The sequence below is a fragment of the Apium graveolens genome, chromosome 6, assembly GCF_009905375.1.
Source record: "Apium graveolens cultivar Ventura chromosome 6, ASM990537v1, whole genome shotgun sequence".
In the NCBI taxonomy this organism is placed as follows: domain Eukaryota; kingdom Viridiplantae; phylum Streptophyta; class Magnoliopsida; order Apiales; family Apiaceae; genus Apium; species Apium graveolens.
In genome coordinates this window covers 1,020,299-1,032,379 of record NC_133652.1, presented here as the reverse complement: position 1 = coordinate 1,032,379, position 12,081 = coordinate 1,020,299, and the positions used below count along the sequence as shown (strand labels likewise).

The 12,081-nt window shown below is 35.1% G+C and overlaps 1 protein-coding gene across 1 annotated transcript; it reads right to left on the bottom strand.

Annotated features, from left to right (window-relative positions):
• Window positions 1-524: 524 nt before the first annotated feature.
• Window positions 525-1,331, bottom strand: LOC141663688 (calcium-binding protein CBP-like). Its single transcript, XM_074469479.1, has 4 exons — window positions 1,275-1,331; window positions 1,007-1,176; window positions 864-882; window positions 525-602 (listed from the first exon to the last, which is right to left on the bottom strand). The coding sequence occupies exons 1-4, from the start codon at window positions 1,329-1,331 to the stop codon at window positions 525-527; spliced, it is 324 nt and encodes a 107-aa protein (XP_074325580.1).
• Window positions 1,332-12,081: the final 10,750 nt, after the last annotated feature.

Genomic DNA, 12,081 nt, shown 5'->3' with positions numbered 1-12,081 from the left:
TTTTTTTAATAGAGCTGGACAAAATCAGGCTAATGGACAATTACAGTTTCAATATATGGTCTATCAAATTAATCAGAGCATCTCCCATGGTCGGCACCCTTCAGGATCCCAACTTTGGTGGAAAACAATCAAATACAATAATATTTCATTGCAAAAGAAAACTTGTAACTTACAATCCACAGAAGTTACGTGTGAAGTTGAGCTTGGAATCTCTTCATGTTGTGTATGCACAACTGCAAGCCTGTCACCGGGAATTAACGCATAGTTCCCTATATGACTGTTGTACTCATTAATTCGTGGTGCAGAGTCGCCGACCATGTAAGTATGGCGACAATCATAGTAGGATATAATCAGATTGTATATAATCAGAGTTAAGAAGTTTAAGTAATATTCATTAATCATGGAAGAAGTATTAACTACACATATATAGCTGAAGAAAGGGTTGGATCACAACAAATTTAATCCTTAGATATTAATACTATGAACTCTATTTCTGGAGAAATTACCAACACTTTAGGAAATAACTAGAAATTTGTAGCTCTAAATATGCAGAATGAACTCATGTATGCAGTGTCCTTCTCCTTGAATTTCTCAGTAAGTCCCTGCAAGAGATACTGATTCATCAGACACATGCCAATATCTTAGTCCAATATTTACGGACAATATAATGTCAATCTTAGTTTTCACACTCCAAGTCGCAACAGGTGTTATACCAAAAATATATTAGTCAAAGTCTGGAGTCTACATGTAATTCAATAATTCCCTACGAACTCAACAATTACTGTCTATAGCTAACTAACCACAATATACACAGTGCGGAATTTTTTTTTCAGAAAACCATAATGTTTAAAAAGAAGCTATACCTTCACAGTGAGGCAGCACCTGTAATCAAAACAACCAAAAAACAAAAGAGGAAACAAAATAAAATGTTAGAAAGTTAGATTTAGTTCGAAGAAACTCTAACTTTTATAAAAGTAGAGCAAGAACTGGTGATATCGATTCATACTCGATGAAGTTGTCATATTCAATAGCCTTGTTCCTTCCACCAGTCTTGTCAAACTTGGACACCAGCAAGTCCAGAGGTGACACCAAAAATCCAAGGCTCACCAGCGCCTCTCTCAGCTCAGAAGCATCAATTTTACCACTAATATCCCCATCATTCTTCTCAAAGATCTCCTAAACATATGAATACAAGTCACATCCATTACATTCACCAAATCACATATCTAGTATACCTAAATCCAACAATTCTAGTACAAATATTAAACACTCACCCTCCATATCTGGAGACTGTAATACACAGATGTGAACTCCTTAGGCCCTGTTTTCATCAATTACGTAAATTTAGCACACAACTCAAATCAAATAAAATAAAAAAGTACTTCAATTCAGGCATTCAACTGTCTAAATTCACTCCTCTAATATAATCGTATATAGGGATACATAATAGGAATTCATAAGAAGATCATAAGAAACTAAACAAAAGAACAAATAATACTTACTCCTAATGCAAAAGACGAGAGTGGTGAACTTCTGAAGGTGACAGTTCCATCAAGATGGTGGTCAGAATATAGATCTGACCAGAACATAAAATATGAAGACATCGTTTCAATAAATATAGTGTGGACGGTAGACATGCCAGTGCACAAACATTCCATGAATATATTATGATAAGAAAATCAAAAAACATACAATAACAACAACAACAAAATCAGAGAGAGGGAGAAAGAGGTAATATATACATATACACAAAATGAGAGAGAGATTTAGTACCCCAATTCCAATTCCAATTAAAAACCCCCAATTCCAATTCCAATTAAAAGGAGAACCGCATGATTTAAACCCTAATTCCAATTAAAACCCCTTATTCCAATTAAAAACCCTAGCTCGAATTAAGCTAATCTAGTTCAATTGAAAGCTGAGAGAGAGAGAGAGAGAGAGAGAGAGAGAGAGAGAGCGACTGAAAGATGGGCTGAGAGAGGTTTTTTGTGATTGAAAATTTGAACTTTGTCTGAATACCCGGGTTTTCCAAAATACTGCCGCTTCTACGAAAACTTTGAAAGCCTGCCTGCTTGAGCCCAACGAGAGTCCAAAAAACTGCCCTTATTTTCACTTATTAGTTTTTAATAAACTTTAATGTTTAAATAGTGTTCAAATTTTTTATTAATAAAAAATTATCAGTTACTAATTAGTAAAGTTTACATAATTAATAATAATAAAAATATTTTATCAATCTTTGCTAATATTAATATTATTGCTTAATTATATTATCAAGAATGATTAATTTTCAAGTCAAATAATTATATATATTTAGTTATTTGTAAAATATTACTTTTTTATCCATTAACACCCTATTGTAACATAAGTTTCCACATGTTATCATATGTAACCCTTTGAAGCTATAGTAACATGTTACAAAAGCTATGGTAATATCAAAAATACTACGTTGCGGTAGGTTAAGATGAGCATACCTAATGTAACATAATTTTGTAACACCCATGATTAAACCATTGCGATAGGCCATCTATGGTGTAGTGATTGGTGGTCAACAATTTGAGATCGATCGGACACAATGGCATTGTGCGCACCTTTATGTTAACACAACACCATTGATGTTGTTCCTTTTGTAGACTTGCATAAGCAAACAATCAGGGAAGAACATCCAAAAAGAGGTGCTAACCGGATATAAGTGGAACACAATCGCACATTTGTTGATTGGTTCAAAACTTATGTTGCAAATAAGTTAATTGAAAATAACGAATCAATACCATATCGAGTTAAATGGTTATCAAGATGTCCTGATTTATTTTTGTATTCTTTTAAATGTTATCTTATGAATGGGTACACCTTTAACACAAGGGAACATGATGCAAGGAGCATAATGCAGAATAGTGGAGTTTCAATTACTGATACGACACTACACCAATCATCAAGTAATAAAAAAGAACTAGTTTTAGATGAGACCGCATACTTTGGAAGGATTAAAAATATTTGGGAGCTCGATTATGTTTGATTTAGAGTACCGGTGTTTGATTGTGATTGGGTTAACAATGTCGGAGGCGTACAAGTTGAAGCCTCTGGGTTTATACGGGTAATCTTACAAATATTAGGTACAAAGATGATTCGCTCATAATGGCAACACAAGCTCATATGTTACTGATCCGGTTCATAAGAAGTGGTCCATTGTTGTATTTTCAAACAAACTCAACACTTATCAAGTCAGTGATAGTGTAGATATAGAACTTGATAATATTGATGATCCTTTTGTTGGAATGAATTTTCATGCCAATATGGACATAGGTGATGATTATAAATGTTTTTACTCCGGAAATGATCATGATGAGGGTGAATATGTGAATCCTGAATTTTACAATTTGCATAGGCACAAAACATCAAAGGCGAACAAAAAATGCAAAAGAAAAATTAAATCTAAGAAATGTATATATGCTTTCTTATTATACAAGCTAGTCTCATAAATTGGTCTTATATTATTTATTCTGTTTATTTTAAATTATGTACTTTTATTATCTGGTACTATAAAACTGCCTAATTTGATTATGCTTTTGTTTAATACTATATAACAATTTTGTGTTGACTAGAGCAAACTAATATCTTAAATTTAGTAAGTGTTTATTTTTCTGTAAACCTGTGCAGTGGTCTTCTATTAATTGTTGTGTTTTCTTTGTTTAGGATTGTGATTAGTATAAGTGTACTATAAAATATTCATATTAGATTATGCTTCTTTTTAATATAAGAATTTTGTATTGACTAGAGGAAACTAGTAAATTCAATTAAGTATCAACAACTGTATTTATTTTTGTTTATAAACCTGTGTACAGATCTTGTATTAAATTTGTATTTCTTTGTTTATTCTTTGTTCATGATTATGACTATTGAATCCTCTAGTGCAAGTGGTGCTGGTGGAACGAGGGATGCTTGTGCCACCCAAGTGGGAAGAGGTTGTGCAATAGGTAATTAAAAATATATAATTATTGACACTATGTAGGAGATTTTTATTTACTTGTACTAGTTATCTCTAATGTGTTTTAGGTTAATTGGAATGAAATGGGACAACCAATTGGTAAAGCGTCAATGATATTAGTACATTTTGTCGATTGTTATGCAAGAAGGAATATCCCAATTACATGCGATATTTGGCGCAAAATGGAACCGAAGACTGTAAAATAGAATTTATGAGATGAAGTTAAGGTACAATATGTTCTTCTCCAATGTTATTTTTGGTTAAAATTAGAGCAAGGTCAGGAGAAAAGTTAAATGGTTAAAATTTTAGCTTTCTTGGCTTTGTATATTTCATCGCTTTTTAGTATATAAAGACCAGTAGAACACTCCATCACATTTCGCCATTTTATTGTAAAATCCTAAAATAAATCAACCCCTTTGTTTTGCTTATTTTTCCTAAAACACGGTAAAAGTGGCCTTCTACATATTTTTAAGCTTTCTACAAATTTTATATTTTACAAAAAGGAAAATGTGGCTTTTATTTTGTATTGATCAAGCACTTTAAACATGTCTATCGTACAAGGTTAAATTCTCAACAGAGTGTTAAATTATTTAAATTCTCAATAGTCTCTGACACATATGTACAAGATGTGATTACCAAATAAGAATCTTTTAAGAAATATATTTCATAATTTTTTTTTGCATTTTTCAGATTTTCTAATTATTTGTATTTACATTCAATGACTTTTTACTTCTCCTGCCTTTAAATAGAAATTAGGCATGATTATAAGTGCAACATGTCTGTTAAATTATGAAGGCTTGACAACTACAAGATACAACATAAATATCCATATACGTCATTTGCATTTAAAATATTTTCATGTTTTAAAACATTGAATGATTTATTGTAAACAATTGTGTAGGAAACTTTTAGTGGGGTTGAAGATGAACATTGGAGAAAGATAATTGATCGTGCTGGTAACCTGTATTGACAATTTAGAACTAGATTGAGGAGTCTTGCTCGAGATAAAAATGGTAACTACTCTACTTTACCACCCAAGTTGTACCCACACCTATCGACAGTGACAGTGGGACCTTAGTGGAAACCGTTTATTGCAAATTCATTGAAAGAATAATTCAATGTATACTTTTTTCCCTTTCTTTAGTAGTTTGTTATTTAAAAAAAATTACTTTTTTTGCATATTATATTTCACTAACCATTTAATTATAGGAACAAAGTGAAAAAATAAAGAAAAAGATTTGGGAATGGAGGCAGGATATAAGAAGGCATGTGTTGGCTACGCGCATATTAGAGAAAAAATTGTAAGTTAAACAAGCAAGTAACTTAGTCTGGTTGCTTTACAATTCTTTTCGAATTGTTGCCACAACAGGATTCCATAAATTGATGTACTATTATTTTTATGTAGTACTAATTTTCCGCAAGTTGACTTTGCTTGAACATCTTTTCCTGATGGTAACCCCCTTTCGGTCGGTCATCAAAAGTTTTGTTCCTGGATCCTCCATTCTGATTCATTCTCATTGTCTGGAGAACATCTGTTTCCTTTATGAACCTGGCTGCCATAGAGTAGGAAGCGGCTAGGCTTTGTGGCTCTTTGTTTATCAGCTCTACAATGTACCTCTCATTGTGTTCTGGATCCAGGTTCCACCGAATTATGCTTAGAGCCTCCCTCTCATCAAGATTCGAGACTTTGTTGATGGCTTCCTGGAATCTATGTATATAAGTTGAGAGTGCTTCGTTGTCGTATTGGCGGATTGTTTCCAGCTGACATATATGTATTTCGTGTTTCTTATTGGCTCTGAATCTTGTAAGGAAGGCCCCCTGAACTCTTTCCAGGAGTGGATGCTTCATGATGGGATCCTGCTGAACCATCTTTAAGGCCCCCCTTTGAGGGTCGAGACGAAGAACCTGGACTTTGTTAAATCGTTATAGTAATATATTTGGGTGATTTGTTTAAAGTAATTGAGGTTCTCTTCCGGATCCCCCAATCCATCAAAAGAGTCAAAGTTGTAATGTTTGAGATTTTTCTGTCGATGGATGGCTTCTAAGGAGTGACTGAATGGTGTAAGAGTTTCCCTAATCTCCAATCCGGAATCTTTTTCCATTTTTCGTTGGAGCTCATAAATCATATCTTTCAGATCCTTCTGGCCCTCCTCTTCGTCATCAGAAATGACCTCGGGGGTAGGGTCCTTCCGGGTCCTCTTGCCTTTTGTCTTAGCTAGGAGCCTCTCCTCTTCCAGCTGCATCCTTTTCTGGATCTTTAGCTCAAGCTTTGCCTCTTCTTCTCTTCTTATTTGTTCCCTCATTTCTTCCAGTTTTTTCTTCTTGGTAGCTTCTGTCTCCTTCTTAGTAGGCTCTTTTTATTCTTTTTTTCCTTAGCTCCAATTCGGTCGAAGACAGATCTCCCAGATTGTTGAGAGTCCCCAAACTCTTCTTGATCATCCTCTTGCTCATATTCTACCTGAGCCCGGGCTTGTTCATCTCTGTAGAGCCTGATTGCTTCAGCAAGTTCATGGCTTGTTAAGTTAGCCATATGCTCCTCTACAACTGGAACATTGGTGTACTTGTACTGATTGAGCTCTATGACATTTCTGGCATCCCTGACCGGGGTATGCTGCGTCAGTGGTTGCTCCTGGAGGGTCTCCATGTCTCCTCCATGTTCTTGAGCTTGAGAGGGGTCATGTTCCTGAATATGGGTACTGGCGGAGGGCCTACAACGGTACTTTTTCCTGGTCTTGCCATTACCACAATTGTACAAACAACTGACCAAGATTTGATGCTAAAAATGTGGATCTAAAGTTGCTTTTTTTTGAAGATTACAAAAAATTCCTAGAATAATAGCAAACAAACTTTCTGGGCTTTGCTAACAGTACTACTAAACAAGAACAACAAGCTCTAGAACAGAAAGAAAATATGCAAGCTAAAGCAGTTCTGGGTTTTAAAACTATCAAGACTATCAAACCCCAGGCTTCAAGACTATCAAGTTTATCAAACACTAAACAATCAAAATTAACAAAGGAGGGCGGGCTCACATAAACATGGCCTAAAGTAATGAGCTCACACAAATGTGGCTAAAATGAACATTCATATTTAAGAAAGGGTATGGTTGCTTCTGTTCTTACAGGTTTAAGATGTGAACTCTCTTATGAGTTTGTTGATGAAGGTGAATCCAGGGGCACCGATACCCAAGGATGGAGGCCCCTCCTTCTAGCGCCAAATGATAACTCCGGTGAGCGAGCGACTCCATTCGACGCCGTTTCTGGACCTTCTGTGCGTGAATGAGGTGTAGCTGCTGGTTGGGCGCCTACAAAACAACACTGGAAGGGGGGTTTGGCCCCCACGGCGCCTCCGGCGTAAGAATAAGTAGCTGGGTGGGGAAGATGAAGATAGAGAGGACTTAGGTAGTTGTGTTTGTAGGCTGAGTCTATGAGAGTGTGTATAATGAAAGTGTTTTTCTAACCCCTAAACCCTTCATCTTTGGGGGTATATATAGCCCAAAGGTAGGGTTTAGGGGATGATACCTCTAGATCAGGGTCGTTGGTTGCTGGAGGCAGAGAACGTCTGGCTTGGGTGAATTGCATACACGTGTCCAGGTGAGGACCACCTTCATGGTATCCTAACGGTACTCTGAAACATGCCGTGTTTATATGATATGTTGGTTGTTGATAGTTGTCACCGTCACGTGCCCACGTACCCTTCCTTGGCGGGTTGTGGAGTGTGCATATGCTTGTTGGGACCCCCCTTAGGATGATCCTGGTTCTGGACTGGATCCAGGTAGGCAGGTGATCCAGGTCATGGGTTGGACCCTGGTTAGGATCCTGGCTGGGAGATGATCCAGGTCCTCGGTTGGATCCTGGGTAGGAGATGATCCAGGTCCTGGGTTGGATCCTGGCTGGGAGATGATCCAGGTCCTGGTTTGGATCCTTACTGGGAGATGATCCAGGTCCTGGGTTGGATCCTTGCTGGGAGGTGATCCAGGTCTTGGTTTCGCCCTGAGCCTGGGTCTCTCCACTTGACTACTCTGAGTGAGGGGAGTCTTGGTCCACCAGCTGAGCCTGTCTCACCCTAGATCTGGTTGGGCCCTAGTCAGGTTGCTTATACCCTATCATACAAAGTAAGTTATTTTGCGATTTTTGTGATAATTATATATGCATATCTCTTTTTCAATGGTCCCACAAGATATTAAGAATAGTATTGTTGCTGGTGATAAGGCTCCTGTGCTTGATGTTACTCAGTTTAGGTATTTTAAGGTCCTTGGTAAGGGGTCTGTATGGCAATCAATTTTCGTTAAGATTTAAGGTTCTTGAGTGTAGATTATGATTGAACTTGTTTCAAAGATTGCTGAGAAGAAGATTAAGGAGGTTGGTGGTGCTGTTGTGCTTACGACTTAGGTTTGATTTGTGTTTTTCATTGATTAAGAGGATTAAGTGTTTTGTAAATTTGTCGTGGTACTTTTACCTTTACTCGTTGCGTTGTTACCTTTATTCGTTGCGGTTGTATTCATGTTGCATTGGTGGTTTTTTGTAATTGTGTCGATGTGAGTCAAGGCGCCATGTTACTTCTGTTTATCCTCTCCTCTACGAAGACGGGGTATTAACTCTGTTCATCTGAGCATTGAGTTGGAAAGGAGTTTTACACCTTGAGTTGAATTTATTGAGGCTCAAATTGAGGATTCTTTTTCAACTCAGTGTTCAACTGAGTGGCAATGTACAAACATATCTTGTGTTTACTTTGATCATGTCTCCTTTATGTCAAATTATGCGAAGAACTTAAATATGTGAGAAGATATTAATTTCATCACAGGAACACACGCACCCACATCCACGCACACACTATTTCACACAGATGTAATAATGTATTTATATGTGTGTATCATATGCATCCCTTCAATTAGTATATAGAACATTTAGTATTGAACGTTTAAAATTTCTAAGTCGTTAATTTTTTTAGGATAATTTCATCTGTTTGTTTCCTTTCTTTCCAAGAGGGCTGAATATCTAAAAAATCTCCTTGATTAAACACCCAAATGAAGCCTGAAGGCAATATTAAAACTGAGAACTTGGTTTGTATTTCACTAACCGAAGCTGCAACATGGTAGAAGTGGTAATTACTACTTGTAGTTGAGAAGACTTTTTGTCTTTAGGTTTAAATGAAGTAACTGACAGTTTCATGTTTTTTGCAATTCCTATTTGTAACTGGGACCTAGGTTTCCTAATAATAGTTGTTAAAGATACTAATGAACCTTAAGGTTTCTTAGTTGTAGACTTTCTCATGGTAGTCATTCTCACTTTTAGCTCATTGTTGCTAGTTTGGTGCACCTAGATTAGCGCCTAAGCTAACAGATGGGTCTCACTTACCAGCCAACAATTTCTTCCAAGTTAAGTGCTTGATCATTATATTATAATTATATTCAAAGTTGTTATACATGTGGAAGAGTATGACCTTGATTGTGCGCCTCTTTAGAAATTGCATATAATGAAAATATGTAAATCTTTCTTTACCAATATGCCTCTTAAGTTTGGTCGTCGTCCTGATTGAGTTGTATGAATATATTTTATTGGTTATAAGCTGATCTTTGTTGGTGATTTGCAGATAGAGTCTCTGTCTCTTACCTTTCGCGGACATGATCTCATTGTCAATTCTGAGCTGAAGCTTAATTATTGCAGGTTTGTGTTTTCCCCTATTATTATGTAACTCTTAATTACTGTGGCTATATGCAACCCATATCTGCACACTCATACATCTTATACTTCTTAGGCGGTATGGCTTGCTTGGATTGAATGGCTGTGGAAAATCTACTCTCCTTACTTCCATTAGGCGTCGAGAGATTCCAATATCAGAACACATTGGTATCTTTCATCTTACAAGGGATATTGAAGCTTCTGATATGTCTTCACTAGAGGTTATGAAAAATTGCGGTTGCTTGTATCATTATATTTATTCTCGAGAATAATTCGGAATGTTGAGAATCGCAGGGATATTATTCGAGTATATTCTACTGCCTATGTAATGTGTTGCCTTTATGTAAAAATTCTTATCTAAAATGATTAGTATAGGAATTTCATTTTAACTTTACAATGTTGTGTATTTGACATTTTTTGTTTTTGATATCGTCATTGTTGTATATTCGAATGCTTTATAAGTTTGATAATGATAATTGAAGTTTTGGTTTTTTATATGTGATTGATTCTGCTTGTTTTTATTTTTGATATTTTTGGTGCATATATATGTGTATATATAATAATTAAATATGTAATCACAGACATCGGTTACTCACTGATGTCTTAGTACATTTAATACATCGTTTCCATCTACAGAAGCGTTGTTGCATATGTTAACTGACATCGTTTCTTATTTTTTTACATCGGTTACCAAACGATGTCCGAGTATGTGTTTAACACATCGATTACTAACTGATATCTTAGTATGCGTAATACATCGGTTTTAAGTAATTGATCTTCCTCTAGAGCCATTAGGACACTTTATTTTCATGGGTCTCCACTCGTCCTTCGTTGAATCGGGTATAATCAATTAATTACAAGTTCGGTTTCGAAGACTACAAATCATGTATTGTGTTATCGTTAATTTCAATTATATCGTTTGTGCTTGGGCAAGTCAATATGCTGGAATTTCTACTGACAACCCTAAAAATAAGTAGTATGATAATTTAATTTTATAGTATGTAATTATTTTTCTTGAGTCTGTAAAAATGTTAAGTAGATTAGACTTGAGGATTTTTCTTTGAACAGATATTAAGCTAAGGAATAAACTCTAGAGGAAGATCAAGTACTGATTATGCCTCGGAGAAAAGTATAGCAGTTTGGATTTGAATAATGTTGTTTTAGGAAAAATATTTTAAGTCAGATTTCGACAAGTCGCATATCAAGGAATATCAAGAAGTATGTCGAGAAGTATAAAATAACTTTTAGGGAAGTCCCAAAAGATATTGATAAGTCAATATGCATGTAGAGATCTCAAATATTGACAAGTCAAAAGGTCCATGTAGCGAACTTAAGATATCAACAAGTCATTTTTTATGTAGAGATCTAGAGATGTCGATAAGACAAATCTTCATGTAGAGAAGTAGAGATATTGACAAGTCTAAAGTCTATATAGAGAACTGGAGATGTCGACAAGTCACTGTACTTGAAGAGAACTGGAGATTTGAACAAATCAAAGACACATGTAGAGAACTCAAATATCGATAAGTCATTTTACTTATTGATTTGTGACATCTCTATAGAACAAAAAGAGATCTCGATAAAGAACTTCATAATTCAGAATGCAGACAAGTTAAAGATTCAAGATTATCAGTCAACACACAATTCTATCAGTGAATTGGAAAGACTATAAAAGCAGCTTGAAGAATTCAAGATCAAGGGCCAAGATTCACTGCACAAAGGAGGGTCACAGACGTATTAGATTCCGTACAGATTTGCTAACACTAGAAATGGAAAATATACAAAGTAGCCTTGGAAACTGTGTTAGTCCATTTTAGTTCAAGTTTTGTAATCATGTGCATATTGATCTATAAAGCATGTCACGGTCCTCTATATAGAGGAAACAAACATATCTAGAAAAAATCTTGAATTCTCTCTCAAGAATTATAGATGGGTACTTAATTTTTAAGAACACATATTTGTAGTAAAACAAATTTAATTTTACTAAATCAAGTGAGTTTTTGATATTTTCTTGTGTGTTTTGCATTAGCATTTTATCTCTACATATTCATACAAACTGTTTTGTTCCATAAGCCATTAAGATTATCCAAATCCAAGAAAACACATATACTTCCCCCGTGTTGTATTTCATACCTAACATTAGGTGTTACGAACAATCATATATTTTTAAATAATAGCTTAATTTATGTATATCACATGTATATAAATATGTGTCTGAATTAGTAGCTTAATTTTTGGTGGGTTTGCTGCTAGATGGTTCCTATAAATTTGTAAAATCTTGAGTAGATGCGCTATAAATAATTTAAAAAACTACCTTTGTACTACATGTTGGATAAGTTTTTTTATTATATTAATTAAGTAGTGGAAATACATTTTTTCAAAATATTATTAAATTAGAGATACAATATTTGTTTCTATATT

What these genes read in the sequence shown, in the direction of transcription:
- LOC141663688 (XM_074469479.1), bottom strand. Translation starts at nt 1,331, where the DNA reads ATGAAAACAGGGCCTAAGGAGTTCACATCTGTGTATTACAGTCTCCAG. An exon ending in ACAGTCTCCAGATATGGAGG is followed by an intron (nt 1,177 to 1,274) that starts GTGAGTGTTTAA and finishes TCATATGTTTAG; the next exon opens with GAGATCTTTGAGAAGAATGA.